The following is a 16,829-nucleotide window of genomic DNA, read 5'->3' on the forward strand; positions in this document are numbered from 1 at the left end:
TTGATTGATCTACCCGTCGGTCCTAATCACCCTGGTACCCATGACGTTGGCAGATCCGGGGTGCAGCGGACCCTTCGGTCAGCGCACCCACAGAATTCCCGCTCAGACCCAACACCAACCACCCAATTGATCCATAACATGTCTCCTCTTCCAGCTTGTATCCGTAAAGGTGCTACTGCCGTCATCACCGGTGGAGCATCCGGTATCGGTTTCGCCGCTGCTCGCCGTTTTGCGTCCGAGGGGATGAATGTTGTGTTGGCTGATCTCGATACGGAATTGCTCACCTCTGCTGGTGAGGCACTCAAGAAGGAGGGGGCGAAAGTCAAGGTCTGCCCGAAGATCGATGGTACTGTTCATGTCTGACTTCTTGCAAGCAGATCGTGCCTACTGATGTCTCTAAACTCTCCGACGTCGAGAACCTCAAGAAGACGGCTTACGACACCTTCGGCGCCGTCCACATCCTCATGAACAACGCTGGAACTGGGCACGGTGGTCCCATCATTAACGGAGATCCCGACGCCTGGACTAAGCTTATCCACACCAATCTTTTCGGCGTCGTCTACGGCTCCCAAGTCTTCGCACCCGTCATGATCGCCCAAGGCGAGCCCTGCGCTATTATCAACACCGGCTCCAAGCAAGGAATCACATGTCCCCCTGGAAATGCCGCCTACAACGTCTCCAAAGCCGGAGTCAAGGTCGCTACTGAGGCGCTGGCTCACGAATTGCGTAACACCGAGAACTGCAAAGTCTCCGCACACCTCCTCGTGCCGGGATACACCTACACCGGTATGACCGCTGGCGCATCCGGAAAGGGCAATCAACAACCTTTGGAGAACAAGCCTGCGGCTGCGTGGACTGCGGATCAGGTCGTGGATTATTTGTTCCAGAAGATGCTGGATGGAAAGTTTTATGTTATTTGCCCGGATAATGATGTTAGTGAGGATTTGGATAAGGCTAGGATGGCATGGAGTGCGGCGGATCCGGTTGAGGGGCGGCCGGCGTTGAGTAGGTGGCATCCTGATTACAAGGACGAGTTTGAGGGTTTCATTGCTGAGAGGGTGGGAAAGAAATGAGGTTGGTTCAACCAGGGAAATCGTGAACGTAGCTCGCGCTGTGATACAGACAGACCAAAGGAAGGAAATATTAATGATCTCATGACGCAAAATTCCTAGAATATTTTGCCGACACTGGCCCCCCTAAAACCGCAACTCCGCTGTGGCGTGCGGGGTCCATATAGATTCCCCACGGGGGAGCTCCTCCGAACTCCCCAGCTGATCTTCGAAACCCACCACCGGTTCGGAACCGCGACTTGATCAGGCGTAGATTTCCGTATTCCTCGGCTTCTCGCACCTCGGAATAATGAAGTCTTAAGTTCGGGTGATCGTGTGACCATCGGTAGCTAAACCTTCGAATGAGGGGGTTTGCCGGGGCACGCCCATCTGGGGTACGCCGATCGCAAAAGGTCGAGTGGACCGGTGATCACTGATCATTATTATGATCCACCGAGAGCATAACCATAGCTATGGGGTCTGCGGGGTAGAGACTCTTAAGCTGGATCCCATGATGTCGTTGTTTGCCTGTCCTTGGATTTAGCGGGAGGCCTGTACTATAAAGACTGGCATCTCGCACTGTGTCTTGCGCCGTACCAACAACGGCTCGGAGTAGCACATCATGAAGTGGATCACAGCTCTCGTCTCTCTCGGGTTCTGCCATGTCGCCCTCGCGGCTCCACACCCCAATGTCATGTCCTCAGACTGCGACACCGAGGCTATGCCCTCCACCACTGCAGCTGCTCCCACAGTGTCCCAGGCTACAGCAACGTCGGGCTCAATGCCGACCATCACCCTTTCATACGCAACGTACGCCGCAGCAGCTTACAATGAACAAACCGACGTCTACACCTTCAAGAACATCCGCTTCGCCGCTCCCCCCACTGGTCCCCTCCGCTTCCAGCCTCCGCAGTCGCCGGTTGATGAGACGAGCTTGGGTGTTCAGGATGGAAGTGTGGGGAATACATGCTATCAGTCTGATCCGATGTGGATCGTGCTTGAGGAGATAGCATTGGCTTCGGCTGCTGCGGCTGCTGCTTCGTCCACGGGGGCGGCGACGAGTACCAGTAGTGCGGCGGCTGCTACCCCTACTCCTCCTCAGAGCGAGGACTGTCTCTTCTTGGATGTCTATATTCCTGGCGGTACCGTTCGCTCCGGTGATCTCTCCTCGGCGAACTTGCCCGTTATGGTTTGGGTGTACGGAGGTGGATACACCAATGGCTACAAAGATGAGTTCCCTGGTAACCTTCTCATCAATGCCGCCGACAATCAACTCATTTATGTGGCCATCAACTACCGTCTCGGTGCCTTCGGATGGTTGGCCGGACCGACATACCAGTCCAACGCAACTGCAAATCTTGGACTATATGACCAGCGCGCGGCATTCGAGTGGGTTCAGGAGTATATCGAGCTCTTCGGGGGCTCGAAGGATGATGTTACGGTATTCGGAGAGTCAGCTGGTGGTGGAAGTTTGATGCACCAACTTACGGCATATGGCTCCACCGACTCTCCTCCGTTCCAAAAGATGATACCCCAGAGTCCGGGATGGGCACCACAGTACTCGCCCCGTTTGTTGGAGGCACAGTACCAGACACTCCAGGCTGCGGCAAATTGTACTTCGCTGCAGTGTCTCAAGGATGCTCCGGCTGAGGTGTTGGCTGCTGCGAGTAACGAAATTGTCACGAATGCGCCCTATGGCTCTTTCGTGTTCGGGCCCGCTGTTGATGGGACGTTTGTGCCTGCTTTGCCCGGGTATCTCTTGTTGATCGGTGCCTTCCCTAAGGATGTGCAGGTGATGAGTGGTCACAATGCCGATGAGGGCTATCTCTTCACTCCGAAGAATATCTTGAACGAGACTGATTTCGAGACGTTTGTGTACGGACTCACAAGTACCACCAATCCCGCTGTGGTGGCCGAGATTGCGGCACTTTACCCACCTCCATCAAGCAGCACTCCTTACACCTCCAACTTCGAGCGCGCCTCGCTTGTCACCTCGGAGTTGGTCTTTACGTGCAACACACGCTACCTGGCTACAGCTTTCGGAAACAACACGTACAACTATCTCTTCGATGTTCCACCTGCACTTCATGGACAGGATATTCAGTACACTTTCGGTGTTGGTGCCAACCAAACTGTGACAGCCGCCTTGGAGGGATACTTGACTAGCTTCGCCAGGTTTGGCAATCCGAGTGAGGGTAGGGCAGCGGGTACGCCGGAGTTCCCGGTTTATGGCGAGGCGGCCAACCTGTTGGAGCTTGGGATTGATGGGTTCCCAGTGGTACCCGATAGTAACGCGAACGCAAGGTGTGAGTTCTGGCAGAAGGCGTTGTACTTCTGAGCGGCATTGCAGCTGGGAGTTGGAAATACCAAGGGACAGGGACATTCGGTATAATTACACCAAGTAGGATCTTGTAGGTTGACATTCATATATACCTTATCGATGTTTGGCAGCAGCTGCGAATCTGGAGGACGATTTGAAAACCCTTTGCCGACCAAGCTTGAGCGGATCCATTTTCTCACGCCTCAACAGTTCCCTAAAAGCTTCGATACATTCAGACAGTCAGAACATACTTAAAAGGACTTTCACGGGTGTGTGAATCATGCTTCAATGAAACCTCCTTTATCCAGCGTAACCTTACCCCTTTTAACCGACTGCGGACGGACCGTTTCCAAGGGTTGAGGCAGCCATATACGTACCCGCAAGCTTTATCTCAGGCGGTAGGTCGTCACGCAACCTCGGATGGTCAGTATAAAGTGACGACGCGTCCTCCCTCTTCCTCACCTCACCTGACCTCCCACAACCCGGGTGTTCGTCGCTGTTTGCTTCTTCTTTCCCTTCCGTTTACACGGCTTACGCTACCTTGCGTCTCCTACAAGCAACAGACGATGGATTCTCTTGCTTTGGACCACTTCGTCCCCAAGGGCCCTGATGGCGGTATCGCCGGTCCCGCCAAATCCTCTGCTCATCCGGACAGCATGTGGGCTACGACGGATGACCAATATGGTGCTCTCGCTCCGCCACAGACCTCTCTCGACAGGGCTCTCGGACACGATCGTAACGGCAAGAAACTCCAGGGCAAGCATCACCACATCTTCAGTCCTCTCGGTAGGGTCAGGGCCCACGACGCGAGTTTGAGGAACGACTTTGTTGCGACGATTGGTGAGTTCGTTGGGACGACTATGTTCTTGTTCGTTGCACTCGGTGGAACGAATACTGCATCTTACTTGGCCGGAGCTGCCGACCGTACCAACTTTCCTCAGACCATCATCTACTACGCTACAGCTCAAGGTCTTGGCTTGCTCGTCACTGCCTTTACTTTCTACCGTGTCTCTGGATCCTTGTTCAACCCCGCTATCACCCTTTCGCTGTTTATGGTCCGTGTCTTGAGTTGGAGACGTGCAATCTTTCTACTTGGAGCACAAATCGCCGCTGGTATCGCTGCCAGTGCTCTGATTGATGGGTTGCTGCCTGTACCACTTGTCGTTTCTCCCTCGCTCGCCCAAGGAACCAGTATCACTCAAGGGTTGTTCTTGGAGGCATTCTTGACCGCTTACTTGTGTTTCACGGTTCTCATGTGTGCTGCTGAGAAGCACCGTGCTACCTTCATCGCTCCCATCATCATCGGTCTCGCCTTGTTCGTTATCGAGTTGTTCGGCGTGGTTTGGTCCGGTGCTGCCGTCAACCCCGCCCGTGCTTTCGGTCCTTGCGTTGTCACCAAGTCTTTCCCGGGCTACCACTGGATCTACTGGGCAGGTCCTTTTATCGGTTCCATCTTCGCCACCCTCTTCTACGTCTTCTTGAAGTGGAATGAGTATGAGCAAGTCGTTGCTACTGATGACCGTGAGACGAACAAGTTTATGGGTATGCGTCTTCCTCACATGCATGAGCACAGAAGTCAACCTGTTCCTCGCCGGACAAGCACCGGTGTCGCCGCCGTTTCTCCTACTCGTTCTGCTCGTCCTGCTCGTATGGTTCGTGATGAGGAGGAAGCAATTGCTGTTCAGCAGTATCACGACCAGGATGATGATTACGAAATGAAGGATTTGGACCCGATTCCAGAGGATGACGTCCGTGCTTCCGAAGAGACTCTTCACGAACAACACCAAGCCGAGCTCGAGCATGAGGAGCGCGTCCAAGCTCAAGTCCGTGCCGACCTCGAAGAGTACCTCGCCGAGAAGCGCCGTCAGTACCTCACTGCGCACAATGCTCAAACCCGTGCGAACGCCGCTTCTGCTGCCGCCGCTGCCCGTGAACAACGCGCTACTCGCCGTGATGTGTTGATGTTGAATGAAGTCGCTGTTGATGAGAGTGGTCGATTCTCGAGAGCGTTGATGCGTATGGGGCAAGATGGCACTGGGAGGTCATCGAGGAATAGTGGAAGGAGGAGTCGTGAGGGGCATTACAGGATGAACGATAATGGGGAGGGTTCATGCAAGCCGTGGTGATTGTGAATATGGGGGTGCGTGTTATGTCGGTCTGGAACTGACGAGCATATATGCGGAGGAGGACGGCTTCGGAGGGTGATTGAGGCCGTCGTGATGTCGTGTTTATGATGCATGAGCTGGCGCGCACCTTTCTGTTGTCTTTATTACTCTGTCTGCTTCTTACTAAGAATCGAGTACTGCGTACTATGAAATACTGCTGCGGACGTCTAATAAGCCTACACTCATAATGCCTATGGTCATGAATACTTCGTACAATGAAGCAACTGCAACTGCACTCGGTAGTGTTCTGGCAAGAATAACTTAGCTATAGCCAGCGAACATAGCACGTACACCTAAAATGCTAAAAAGGAACCCATACGGAAACAAGAACACCTGAAGCACAGAAAACAACATCCCAACATAGGACACACCTCGAACCGACGTCCACCCTCTTCCCCATCCTTGTGCTTTATGCAACATACGAGTACGTCTCCTTACCAGCCCGCTCCAAGTAATCCTTCTCAATCAAGACGTCAATCATTTTCTTAATATCCTGAATCGTAGGCTTGAACCGAGAAGAAATCTGCGAGATCGTCTCGGTGATGAGTTCCTGGTGCTTCAACGTCTTGCGAGACTTCATGATACGAACGATCGCGGACTGCATCAACAAGTTTCTGTCCTCCTCCACAGTCTTGTGCGCCTCTTCCGTTTCTTGCTTCTGTTCGGACTTGATGGCCTGGTTGAAGTTCATTCGGATCCTCTTGGATTTGTAATCCTGGTTCAACTCATAGGTACTTCCAGGACCTCCGCTCTCCGTGTTACAGGTCAACACCCTCGCCTTCAAGAAGATAGACAGAGATCCATCAAGCTGATCCTTCTCGATCGCAGTCGTCCCAGCAATTTCCTCGTATGTGTAAGATGTAGCCTTATTGAACATCAGGAGAATAGCCATCTGCCAAGTGGACACAGTCCACAAGTACCCCGTCTTAACCTTCGTGAAGTTCACCTTAACCTCAGCCGAGCACATTTGCCATAACCAAGTCAATTTTCGGCCTGAATGCTTGTTGTCGTAGTAAGACTGGAAACGTTCGAGGTCCTTGATCACCTCCGGAGGGATATTGAAGTTACCACCCGATGACGCCTTAGTGAAAGGCCAGTATCCATTTCCGAGGGTAAGCGCAGAGAAATCCGTAGATAGCTCAGATGCGTCGTGAGTCTGCTGCATCTGGGTACGGAACGCATCCATAGTCTCCTTAGAAAGTGTCATATCCGTGAACATTCTTTGCAGCTTGTTCGTATATTCAACACCACACGCCTCTTTGAGCTTGAGGAGCATTCCAGCCTCCGCATCATCGGAAGCAGAAAGGAATTTGACGAGACGCTTCGCAAGAAGCTTCTGATAGAACGTCTGGAAGACATCCTTGTCCTCGATATACTTGAAGACCGTCATCACACCCTGAAGGTGCTTCTCCAAATCATTCTCCTCGACGACCTTTGCGCCCTTCTTGAGCAAAGAATCACAATACTGCGCCAACAATTGCGGCGAAGACTTAGATCCCCTACTCTCAGAAGCCTTGTTTCTGTTGACGAACTCCTTGCAGGCATTATCCAAGGACTTGACAAAATCTGGATCATTACGGAAGCACTTAGCCACGAGATCATTGTAATGAGTGTGAACATCGAGCAGAGCAAACACGTATGTCTGTGGGTCCAAAACCTCCTGTCCACTCGCGACCTTCTCAACGGAATCCAATCCAGCACGACGAACGTGCGTCTCGAGCCTGATCCGCAATGGGTCAAGCCCGCCCTTCACACGGTTCAGCAAGTTGTACATCCGCGAAAGGTCATCCCTCTTGTCGCTATCCAGCAGCGGTTGGAACTCTTCCTGTAGCAACTCCGCCTTCGCCGCGATCAACACACTCTCGGAGGCCTGCATGAGTCCCTTCCTGGTGGAGGGATGCAAGTACATGACCACACGAGACTCCTCCTCGTTGAGGCGCGCTTCCACTTTGCGCATGTAATCCACTACCGAGTTCTCACTGATGAATTTCTCCGCCTCAGCCTGGTAGTACTCCTTCGTCCGCTCAAGGAAGGGAGCCTCAAAAGAGTCCCTGTAAACGTCGAGGTTATTCTTGGTCGCGTCATTTTCGTCCAATCCCAACGAGACATATGACTCCACGACACTCTTGATAAGCGTCGTCTCAATTGACTCCCCATTCCTCTGCTTTTCGACAAACTTCAATACAGCACTAATAAGGTTCTCCTGAGTATGGTTGAACAAATGCAACTTCCAGCTCACCAACGCCAACGTGTAGATATCGTGAACCTGATTTCGGCCTTCGTCGCGTTCACGTTTGACCCAGTGTCGATTCAAGTACTTGAAGATGTTGTTCAGGAAGGACGCGGCGAAGGTGTATTTCGCCCACTGCTTGGTGTAGAACTTGAGCAGCGTCTCATCCGAATACTGCTTTGACTCGTTGCAAATCCCAGCGAGGTGCTTGATCAAGTACTCCGACAACCTCTTATGCAACTCCGCTCCCATGAGGTGCGCACCTGTACATAGAAGTCAGCATCCGTTACAGACATAACGCATCGCTTCGACGTACCTCTCTGTCCACTCGAACTCTCATGCAGAGACATACTCTGACTCAACTTATTGTGCGTACAGAAATTGTATACCACGGTGTACATATTCACATACTTCGCCGGACTCAATCCCTCGTCGAGGCGATTCATGATATGATCGACACCCTCTTCCAGGAATGCCCATCTGATTATACCAATTAGCATTCATTCCCTTGCCAATTCGCAGGGAGGCGACATACGATCCCTTCAAGTCATCCGCCTTCGGCAACCCATTATTGGCGACGGGCATTCTGTCGTACGTTCTGGACAAGCGAGCGATACAATAGACTCAAGAGCAAATCGGTGACGGCTTATTGAGACGGAGAGGACTGAGTATATGCTGTCGGTTCGTAGGGAGAAGACAATTGCGTACCCCAACTGTACGGCCGCGGTATCGGGAGAGTTCAGGGACCCCCATGCACACAAGCGCCCGAACCTGACAGGGGTGTGCGACGGCTACGTAATGCACGGGAAGTTTTGGATGGATGTATCAATGGAGAGAACTGTTGAGCATCTTTGTTTTTCGCAGCTTCTTGAGCTGGTATATTCCCTAGGTATACTCCTGTGGATCCTTCCTTGGACACACGATGCGTGTCCGTCAACGTCTAAGAAAAATCGAAGTAAAACGCCGTCCACTCCCTTCTCTCACTGTCAAGTATCAAGTGAACAAAGCTTCCACCTCTGTGGCCGCAGATGTTGTCCTTGATCGAAGTAGGACTGTTTCACGCCTGCACAACCCTCTCCACAATCCTAAACACACTTACCGTAAACCCAGCAACCCACCCAACCAACCCCAAAAACAAAAACGCCGCCAAGGCCTCCATCCTCCTACAGACTCCCCTCACATTCACACTCGAATTCAGCGCTCCCGGATAGGACTGTCCACCCTCAATCCTACATCCCCACTGATTGTCAAACAGCGTGTCGAAAGCGAGAGCGAGGTTTGCGGACAAGAAGATGATGAAGAGAAGATCGAGCATGACGAGTCGCATCTTCACCTTAGGTGAGCGGAGGCCAAGGGGCTTTCCTTTGTATTCATCCCACGTAATATAGATGAGATAAATCAACGCTACCCCATCCACAGCAATAGCCATGATCGCACTAGGCCTCTGATCGAATCCATGTTTGTTACTCAACTGTACCGCGTTTGCTGCGAATGCGAGAGCGAGGAGGGAGACGAGCCATTGTACGGAACGCATGGCGAGGGGGATGAAGGGGTTGTTGAGGAAGCGGACTTGGGTTTTTGTCCACCATGTCCGTTGTTTCTTGTGCGCGTTGGCGCCGTCCGTGATGATGATGCTTGATGTCGTCCGCTCACGCCGAAGACGGGCGTCGTCGGGGAAGTAGGAGGTTGAGGTTGGGTCGGCATGGTGCCAAGGAGTATTCAGTCCTGTACAGTAGACACGTCAGCAAGTCATTTCTGTGTCGAAATCACCCAAGTATGCTATACCCTGTTGACGCTCAAGCCATGCAAAATCCCCGCGTCTCTCTTGAGCCTCCCTCTTCACCGCCCTCCGATCCGCCTCCAAATCCACATCTTCATCCTCATCTCGTCTAAAGAAACTCCTAATACTCCTCCTCTCTCTCTCCGAATCACTATCACTCGCCCTCCTCGTCCTCCTTACACTTTCTTCTTTCTCCACATCTCCAGCACCGTGATTGGGACTCACTCCTTCCCGCCATTGATGCGGCCTCATTGCATGTGGTAATCTCGCGAATGAATGCCATCTCGTCTGTGCAACCAATTGTGGAGGGCTTAGGGTTGGAGGGATGGTACTCCGGGTACCGGGGTTCGTTGCGCGTGCTCCAGTCTCGCGGGATGTTTCGAGGGGGTGGAAGGGGAGTGGGCCTCCGGATATGTCATCGTCGTCTTTCGCCCATGCTAGAACTCAAAATCAGCATGTATTCACCTCGATCTCCAGATCAGGGAGGCATACGTGGTACTGTCCGCACGACTCGACGACCAGGTGAGATAGCGGTGCCAGCTTCCTCGTTCTTCTCGTTTAGCTGTAGAGCATTCAGCGAACTCTTCGACTGAGCTGATCTCAAACTCATTCTTCCCTACAAACCTCAAATGAGGGTTTTTGTTTCTATTTTTCTTTGGAGGTGTATTTTGGACGTTGCGCGATGACGTCTCCCTGCCAAACGCCGCCCCCAGTCCCCGACCTCAAATAACCAGCATACACCTCGAGAAGCATACACCTCCAATTGACTCAATCGCACCGAGAACGAGTAGGATAGACCAGCATGAAGCTCTTTGCGATTCCAGTAACAAAACGGCATACACTCATTTACGCACACCGCCTCACATCTCCCGATCCGAAGACCCTGAAGACCTGGGAGGTATGGCATGATAAGGTCACCGGAAAGGCTGCAAAGATGTGGATCGAATGGGGTAAGGACAAGGATTCTACATGGAATTGGAAGCATCGGACCGTGACAATCGGAAATAAGGTATGTTCCTCACTCTCTTCACCACCAGCAGTGAGTCAGGATTAATTGCTAATACGTGGCTGTAGATCCTGGACAACATCCCCTATACAGAGTACTCCCTAAGAACCATCCCCGCCCGTCCACGCAATCTTTCAAACACCTCAACTCCAATACTCTATCCGCCCTCTTTGCTCAAACCTCACCACATCTCCCCCCTCGCCACCTCAACTCTCCTCTCCCTCCTCCCCTACCACCGAAAATGGATGTGGCTAAACGTCGTCCTCTCACCCCTCACGGCTCCCTTCGCTCTCCTTCCCGTCGTTCCAAATATTCCATTCTTTGTGATGGCGTTTCGGGCATGGAGTCATTGGAAAGCCATGGTTGGCGGGAAGCATCTGAGGGCGTTGGTGGAGAACGGAGAGTTAAAGCCTACGCCGGTGAAGGAGTTAGAGGAGTATTATAAGGAAGTGGCGAAGGAGCCGTTGCCGGATAAGTTCTGGGAAACGAGTAATGGGGTGAATGAGGATTTGGAGATCATCCTTGACGAAGCCCGTATCCCTGAACTCTCCGACACTCTCGGATGTCCCGAAATCGCGCCAGAGCTCTACCGGATGATAACCCAGCTCCGGAAAGAACGCGACAGGAAGATCGTCGAAATCGAGGGAACGAATGCCGATAAGGGTGTGATTACGGAAATTAAGGAAGAGGTCGATAAGAGGGTTGCGAATGGGGAGAATAAGACTGAGGCTGTTGTGGATGAGGTTGCGGAGAAGCACTTTTCGAGTGGGATGGAGAAGGCGGAGAAGGAGAAGAAGGAAAAGCAGCTGTGATGATGGTGATGGCCGTGTTAGGAGTTTGGTTTTTGGAGGAGCGCAGTCAAGAGAGAGCTCAAGTACAAGACATAGACGATCTATCATCTACATCTAAACGATACCCAATTTCCCGAGATACTTTTCGAACGCGGCTGCCAGCGTCGTGTCTTTGACGTCGCCGTCGTTCAGAATATTATTGCGTTTTCAAGAAACGGTTAGGCGTGCACCCCCTTAGTTTCGATTGTTCCCGGTGGGGTCGAGTCGTTCATTGCAACAGGTGTCAGTTTCGGAACGAGTTCCCTTGTCTCAAACTGCTCCTAATTCTGCTTCGGCTTCACGATTCCATCATGCATCGTGTAATAAACAACCGTAGAATCTGCGCTCACAATCCCCAGCAACGCACTTCCCCATCTTCGCTTTTCCTCCCCATCCCGATGTGACACGAGCTGGTCAGCAGCATCAAACACACCAGCCCATTGACGTAATGAGAATGTTTCGTCCAGACTCAGTGGCATAATGAGTGTTTCCGCTGGATTCGGCGCTTGTATCGTTGCGGGCGGATAACCAGTAAGAACCAAACGGTCCTCGAAGGGTAATGTATGTGTAGTAAGGCATGTCCAGCGATGTGTGTGTGTCAAGTCGAAGGTGACTGCCGCAGCTAGTGATGACAGCTGCGCCAGATGTAGCGAAGAGGAGGTTGACGGCTGATCAGACATCATGGTGGATTGGGGACGTCGGTGTACGTGGAATGTAACGTAGACTTTCAAATTTCCTTATTCGGGAGGTTGGCGGCACCTGCATCCTGACAGCACCGCGCTCCAAAAATCCAACGTCAGCGGCCGCGAAGCGAGATTCTTCATACAGACAGACCCTGTAATCAACCAACCAACCACAATGCCACCAAAGAAGGGAGCAAAGAAACGGACAGGATCCCATTCATCCACTTCCGCTTCCGCATCAGCTGTCGAGGTAACTGCATCAGCAACTAATGGCGCCGTGAAGGCCGCCAAGGAAGAAAAAACCGTGCTGTTGAAGAATGCCGATAGCGCAAAGAAGAAGTCGGATTTTCTGACGAGGACATTATGGACTTTTATCATGATCGCACTCTTCTTCACCGTCCTCGGCGCGGGCCACCTCTGGATCATCGGCCTCGTCGTCCTCGTCCAGGTCATGGTCTTCAAGGAGGTCATCTCCATCGCATCTGTTCCCTCCGAGGAGAAAAAGCTCCCATTTTTCAGAACACTGAATTGGTACTTCTTCTTCGTTGCGCTCTATTTCTTCTATGGAGAGAGTGTGATTTACTACTTCAAGCATATCGTGTTGGTTGATGCGTATATTTTGCCATTGGCGACGCATCATAGGTTTATCTCGTTTGTGTTGTATGTTATGGGATTCGTGTTCTTTGTCATGAACTTGGAGAAGGGACACTACAAGTTCCAGTTTACCCAGGTATGTCTTCCGTTCGACCTGCCCTTTCCTGCGCAATTGCTAACAATTGGGTATGATAGTTCTGCTGGACCCACATGGTCCTCCTCCTCGTCGTCGTCCAGTCCCACTTTATCACCAACAACATCCTCGAAGGTCTCATCTGGTTCTTCGTTCCCGTCGCTTTCGTGATTTGTAACGACACCTTTGCCTACGTCTGTGGATTCCTCTGGGGCCGCACGCAGCTCATTGCCGTTTCCCCGAAGAAGACCGTTGAGGGATTCGTCGGTGGATGGATCTGTACGGTTATTATCGGCTTGGGATTGGCGAATTGGTTGATGAGGTACAAGTACATGATCTGTCCTGTCAGGGTATGTCTCCATCCATTACTGCACATGTCTGCCCGGAAGACTAATAAGTATATTAGGAACTTGGTGTCTCCATGTTCTCCGGCGTCGACTGTACCCCCAACCCCGTCTTCCTCCCCCACACCTTCTCTCTCGAACCCCTCTCCTCCCTCATGCCCCTCCTCCCCTCCAGCATAATCTTCGCGCCCGTCCAATTTCACTTCCTCATCTTCGCGACCTTCGCCTCCCTTATCGCCCCCTTCGGCGGCTTCTTCGCCTCCGGCCTCAAACGTGCCTTCTCAATCAAAGATTTCGGAGACTCTATCCCCGGCCACGGCGGTATGACCGACCGTATGGATTGCCAGTTCATGATGGGATTCTTTTCGTATATGTACTACCAGAGCTTCATTGCGCAGCATCAGGTTGCATTGGGGAAGGTGCTTGAGAGTGCGATCACGAGTTTGTCGGCGGAGGAGCAGGTTGAGTTGGTGAAGGGGTTGCATAAATATTTGATTGGGCAGGGGAGACTTGGTGAGGGTGCGTTGGAATGTTTGGCTCAGTATGGGCTGTGACGTATCAAGCTTCTTGACCAAGGGGAATGGAAGAGTATGATTACAGGAAGGAAAAGTGACTCGGAGTACGGGCACGTGCGCTTTCAACAATGATCAAAGATACCCTCAGCTGTCACCAGGGATTCAACATCCGTATCGCTATCGCTTCTTACGTTTCTACTTTTATTGGATACCATTTTAATATACTCTCTTTAATTGGCTTCGGTGTGTCGGCACATGTCTCGGTACGTGACCCCACACTCAGCTCCTCGGCGTACCCCGCCCTGGAACGACCTCCGAACTGGATTTATAAGGAAGGCGAGAACAGGATTGAGAGAGCAGCAGATCAGTTAAGTGGAGGGAATCAGTATGGCTCAGCAACGTCTTCAGCAGTTTGTTCAGCATCTTACCTCGACGGACGCGAGGTCCAGGTTGGAGGCAAAGTCGCCCGATGATGTATGTGCAACCCGGCGAGTCTTTGGTGCACGTTATTGACACCGAGTTGTACAGGTCGTTATCACACTCGCTATCCGTACGCCGCTCACTAAGGCAAAGAAGGGTGGATTGAAGGACACTGTGTTGGATGATCTCCTTTACTCAGGTAGGATCAAGGGTTGGGCAATTGGTGTAACAATGACTAACCAGACGATCCCACAGTCTTCAAATCCTCCATCGACAAATCCAAAATCGACCCCTCCAAGGTAGACGATATCTGCGTCGGTAATGTCCTCAATGGAAAGGCCGCCTACGTCGCCCGCGCCGCCGCCCTCGCTGCAGGGTTCCCGAACACGACCGCATTGTCAGTCTGTAACCGCTGGTGCTCCTCCGGTCTCCTCTCCGTCCAGACAATCGCGAACGCCATCAAAGCCGGTTCCATCGAAGTTGGTCTCGCTGTCGGTGCAGAGAGTATGTCCCTCGACCGTGATGATGGGATCAAGGAGTTTTCCGAGACCGTGATGCAGAACCCTGAGTCGAAGGATTGTACGATGCCAATGGGCTGGACGTCGGAGAATGTTTCGAGGGATTTTGGGGTGAGTAGGGAGAAGATGGATGCGTTTGCCGCACGATCCTTCCAGCGTGCGGAGGCGGCACAGAAGGCCGGGAGGTTCGATGAAGAGATCGCGCCGGTTCATACTACGATTATCGACCCTAAGACTGGGGAGAAGACCCGGGTTGTGGTGGATAGGGATGATGGTATCCGTCCTGGTACGACCGCGGAGGGTTTGGGCAAGATCCGCTCCGCGTTCCCACAGTACGGCCCCAACACCACCGGCGGAAACGCCTCCCAAGTCACCGATGGAGCCGCCGCGGTCCTCCTTATGAAGCGGTCGACAGCCGAGAAGTTGGGTCAGCCAATCCTCGCCAAATTCGTGGGCGCGACGGTCGCTGCCCTCGCTCCCCGCATCATGGGAATCGGTCCCTCCCTCGCCATCCCAAAGCTCATGTCGATCCACAACTTCACCAACGCCGATGTCGACCTCTTCGAAATCAACGAAGCCTTCGCCTCAATGGCCGTTTATTGTGAGGAGAAATTGGGGATTGATCCAGAGGTGTTGAATGTCAACGGAGGCGCGATCGCGTTGGGACATCCGTTGGGGTGTACGGGTGCGAGACAGATTGCGACGGGAATTAGCGCGTGTAAGCAGAGGGGAAAGAAGGTTCTTGTCACGAGTATGTGTATTGGGTTGGGGATGGGAATGGCTAGTTTGATTGTTGTCGAGTAGGTGAGGGTTGGGGATTGATGTCACCTGACGTATGATTAGGATACCCATGAAATTGTAATTTGTGTTTCCCGAAAGGCGTCCAATGTTCGTATGGAAAGACTCAGTCACAAATCAACGCCTCCTGTACGATCTCAAGCGTGTGAATCAAAACTTGTGTGTTCGCATAACTTCGACAGTTTAACGACGTCTCGTATTCTACAAGCTGATCGAGTCATGGAGTCGAGGTGATGAAGACCCTGATGGAGATGGACTCGAGCTGATGGATACCTGTTGGACGAGGTGATGGACGAGCTTATCGTGAGGAAAGCATAAATTACTATGAAGAAGAGTGATGGACAGACTCGTTTGCAGTGCAAATGGATATTCTGGAACAGGAACGCCAACCACCTCTTCCTCCTTTCATGACGACATTCCAAACGCGCACTTCGTTAGAGCTCAAACTATCCCCGACCGGCACAGAAGTTGACAACAGCGTCTGCTCTCAACCGGTCGACGTCGTGGTGGCCGTGTTCTCGCCAGGGTATATCGCCCATGTCCGTGTCCACATTCCCCAATCCAAACCTCACTCACTCCTCTTCTTCGGTGTATCAACCTCCTCCCTCCTCCTCTTCTTCCCCGCCGTGCCCTGCTTACTCGACCCACTCCCACTAATACTCGACATCTTACTCATATCCCTCAATATCTTTTTCTCACGCTCGTACTCGTCTCGTTTTCGCTGTGCGATGGCGTCTTCTGACTGATCTTCGGGGTCTTCGCTGATTTCGCCTGATCCGCGGCCTGCGTTTGGGTTATGGAGTTTCTGTGGAGGGAGATGTGAGTACAAGACGCATTGGCTTGGGTTTCTTACGCTTCCACATACCTCGACGTCTAGGTTAAAGTTCCCGAAACTCATCCGTCCGATCGGGGGCTTTTCTCCACTTCCATTCACCGGCGTGGCTCCTCCATAGGATGTCCGTCCACTTGGTCTATCAAATGCGCTATAACTCGCCTCGAACTTGACGTTCAGCTTTGGTGGTTGTGGGGGTTGGTCTTTGAATGATAGTCGCCATGATTGCTCGTCGACTTTTCGTTTTTGCACTTTCTTTTCTTCTTCACGGACGGCGTTTTCGGAGGCCCGTTGCATGAACTTCATGTTCATGAGTTTGGACGACATGTTGAGTGATTGTGAGCTGGTGCTTCAGGGGAATGGGTCGCTGTGAGTTGGAGGATGTAGGATTTCAATGACAGATGATGACAAGGCCTTCGATATCGTCCTTCCTGTTCGTTTTTTCCTCGGTCAGATCTTGTTGCCTTCAACGAAACTGCAGGCACGCCGGTAAGGTTTATGAAAGATCCAATGCTTGGCAGAGCATTCGTTTCTCAGTAGTATATGGAAAGAAAATCGCAGTGTAATCTTTATATCTTCCTCATTGACCTTCACCTGACCTCCTTGACGTCT

The 16,829-nt window shown here is 52.1% G+C and overlaps 10 protein-coding genes across 10 annotated transcripts; 6 read left to right on the forward strand and 4 right to left on the reverse strand.

Annotated features, from left to right (window-relative positions):
- The first annotated feature begins 108 nt into the window (after positions 1-108).
- SAICODRAFT_68962 (short-chain dehydrogenase/reductase SDR) lies at positions 109-1,112 on the forward strand. The gene is made up of 2 exons (XM_019170439.1): positions 109-327; positions 378-1,112. Exons 1-2 carry the CDS (start codon positions 139-141, stop codon positions 1,071-1,073), a joined length of 885 nt encoding a protein of 294 aa, XP_019026711.1. The 5' UTR covers positions 109-138; the 3' UTR covers positions 1,074-1,112.
- A 697-nt stretch (positions 1,113-1,809) lies between these two features.
- Positions 1,810-3,381, forward strand: SAICODRAFT_41443 (alpha/beta-hydrolase; the record flags this gene model as incomplete). The annotated part of the gene is made up of 1 exon (XM_019168662.1): positions 1,810-3,381. A coding segment is annotated over one exon (1,572 nt), but the record flags the coding sequence as incomplete, so codon positions are not given.
- A 644-nt stretch (positions 3,382-4,025) lies between these two features.
- SAICODRAFT_52448 (aquaporin-like protein) lies at positions 4,026-4,874 on the forward strand (the record flags this gene model as incomplete). The annotated part of the gene is made up of 1 exon (XM_019169143.1): positions 4,026-4,874. A coding segment is annotated over one exon (849 nt), but the record flags the coding sequence as incomplete, so codon positions are not given.
- Positions 4,875-5,816: 942 nt separating this feature from the next.
- Positions 5,817-8,482, reverse strand: SAICODRAFT_16660 (Cullin-domain-containing protein). Its single transcript, XM_019165682.1, has 3 exons — positions 8,300-8,482; positions 8,081-8,244; positions 5,817-8,027 (listed from the first exon to the last, which is right to left on the reverse strand). The coding sequence occupies exons 1-3, from the start codon at positions 8,347-8,349 to the stop codon at positions 5,944-5,946; spliced, it is 2,298 nt and encodes a 765-aa protein (XP_019026714.1). The 5' UTR covers positions 8,350-8,482; the 3' UTR covers positions 5,817-5,943.
- A 339-nt stretch (positions 8,483-8,821) lies between these two features.
- On the reverse strand, positions 8,822-10,154 carry SAICODRAFT_4841 (uncharacterized protein; the record flags this gene model as incomplete). Its single annotated transcript, XM_019168927.1, has 3 exons — positions 8,822-9,489; positions 9,550-9,981; positions 10,037-10,154. 3 exons carry the CDS (start codon positions 10,152-10,154, stop codon positions 8,822-8,824), a joined length of 1,218 nt encoding a protein of 405 aa, XP_019026715.1.
- Positions 10,155-10,280: 126 nt separating this feature from the next.
- On the forward strand, positions 10,281-11,395 carry SAICODRAFT_28718 (uncharacterized protein). The gene is made up of 2 exons (XM_019167207.1): positions 10,281-10,553; positions 10,619-11,395. The coding sequence occupies exons 1-2, from the start codon at positions 10,347-10,349 to the stop codon at positions 11,360-11,362; spliced, it is 951 nt and encodes a 316-aa protein (XP_019026716.1). The 5' UTR covers positions 10,281-10,346; the 3' UTR covers positions 11,363-11,395.
- A 69-nt stretch (positions 11,396-11,464) lies between these two features.
- SAICODRAFT_28720 (uncharacterized protein) lies at positions 11,465-12,084 on the reverse strand. Its single transcript, XM_019167208.1, has one exon. It carries the CDS (start codon positions 12,061-12,063, stop codon positions 11,662-11,664), a length of 402 nt encoding a protein of 133 aa, XP_019026717.1. The 5' UTR covers positions 12,064-12,084; the 3' UTR covers positions 11,465-11,661.
- A 130-nt stretch (positions 12,085-12,214) lies between these two features.
- On the forward strand, positions 12,215-13,739 carry SAICODRAFT_75378 (phosphatidate cytidylyltransferase). Its single transcript, XM_019170972.1, has 3 exons — positions 12,215-12,793; positions 12,853-13,140; positions 13,197-13,739. The coding sequence occupies exons 1-3, from the start codon at positions 12,239-12,241 to the stop codon at positions 13,686-13,688; spliced, it is 1,335 nt and encodes a 444-aa protein (XP_019026718.1). The 5' UTR covers positions 12,215-12,238; the 3' UTR covers positions 13,689-13,739.
- Positions 13,740-14,036: 297 nt separating this feature from the next.
- Positions 14,037-15,391, forward strand: SAICODRAFT_52452 (thiolase; the record flags this gene model as incomplete). Its single annotated transcript, XM_019169145.1, has 3 exons — positions 14,037-14,123; positions 14,178-14,268; positions 14,325-15,391. The coding sequence occupies 3 exons, from the start codon at positions 14,037-14,039 to the stop codon at positions 15,389-15,391; spliced, it is 1,245 nt and encodes a 414-aa protein (XP_019026719.1).
- Positions 15,392-15,719: 328 nt separating this feature from the next.
- On the reverse strand, positions 15,720-16,791 carry SAICODRAFT_16666 (uncharacterized protein). The gene is made up of 2 exons (XM_019165684.1): positions 16,251-16,791; positions 15,720-16,190 (listed from the first exon to the last, which is right to left on the reverse strand). The coding sequence occupies exons 1-2, from the start codon at positions 16,542-16,544 to the stop codon at positions 15,954-15,956; spliced, it is 531 nt and encodes a 176-aa protein (XP_019026720.1). The 5' UTR covers positions 16,545-16,791; the 3' UTR covers positions 15,720-15,953.
- Between the last annotated feature and the right edge of the window lie 38 nt (positions 16,792-16,829).

This window comes from Saitoella complicata, assembly GCF_001661265.1.
Source record: "Saitoella complicata NRRL Y-17804 unplaced genomic scaffold SAICOscaffold_2, whole genome shotgun sequence".
In the NCBI taxonomy this organism is placed as follows: Eukaryota; Fungi; Ascomycota; class Saitoellomycetes; order Saitoellales; family Saitoellaceae; genus Saitoella; species Saitoella complicata.

Excerpts from the sequence above, each read along its gene's own strand:
- SAICODRAFT_16666 (XM_019165684.1), bottom strand. The coding sequence starts at position 16,544 with ATGTCGTCCAAACTCATGAACATGAAGTTCATGCAACGGGCCTCCGAA. Across the intron at positions 16,191-16,250 it reads ACTTTAACCTAGACGTCGAG|AAACTCCATAACCCAAACGC; the intron begins GTATGTGGAAGC and ends CTCCCTCCACAG.
- SAICODRAFT_28718 (XM_019167207.1), top strand. The coding sequence starts at position 10,347 with ATGAAGCTCTTTGCGATTCCAGTAACAAAACGGCATACACTCATTTAC. Across the intron at positions 10,554-10,618 it reads CCGTGACAATCGGAAATAAG|ATCCTGGACAACATCCCCTA; the intron begins GTATGTTCCTCA and ends ACGTGGCTGTAG.
- SAICODRAFT_28720 (XM_019167208.1), bottom strand. The coding sequence starts at position 12,063 with ATGATGTCTGATCAGCCGTCAACCTCCTCTTCGCTACATCTGGCGCAG.
- SAICODRAFT_75378 (XM_019170972.1), top strand. The coding sequence starts at position 12,239 with ATGCCACCAAAGAAGGGAGCAAAGAAACGGACAGGATCCCATTCATCC. Across the intron at positions 12,794-12,852 it reads ACAAGTTCCAGTTTACCCAG|TTCTGCTGGACCCACATGGT; the intron begins GTATGTCTTCCG and ends TGGGTATGATAG. Across the intron at positions 13,141-13,196 it reads ACATGATCTGTCCTGTCAGG|GAACTTGGTGTCTCCATGTT; the intron begins GTATGTCTCCAT and ends TAAGTATATTAG.
- SAICODRAFT_16660 (XM_019165682.1), bottom strand. The coding sequence starts at position 8,349 with ATGCCCGTCGCCAATAATGGGTTGCCGAAGGCGGATGACTTGAAGGGA. Across the intron at positions 8,245-8,299 it reads GCGGATGACTTGAAGGGATC|ATGGGCATTCCTGGAAGAGG; the intron begins GTATGTCGCCTC and ends TGGTATAATCAG. Across the intron at positions 8,028-8,080 it reads GAGTTCGAGTGGACAGAGAG|GTGCGCACCTCATGGGAGCG; the intron begins GTACGTCGAAGC and ends TTCTATGTACAG.
- SAICODRAFT_68962 (XM_019170439.1), top strand. The coding sequence starts at position 139 with ATGTCTCCTCTTCCAGCTTGTATCCGTAAAGGTGCTACTGCCGTCATC. Across the intron at positions 328-377 it reads AGGAGGGGGCGAAAGTCAAG|ATCGTGCCTACTGATGTCTC; the intron begins GTCTGCCCGAAG and ends TCTTGCAAGCAG.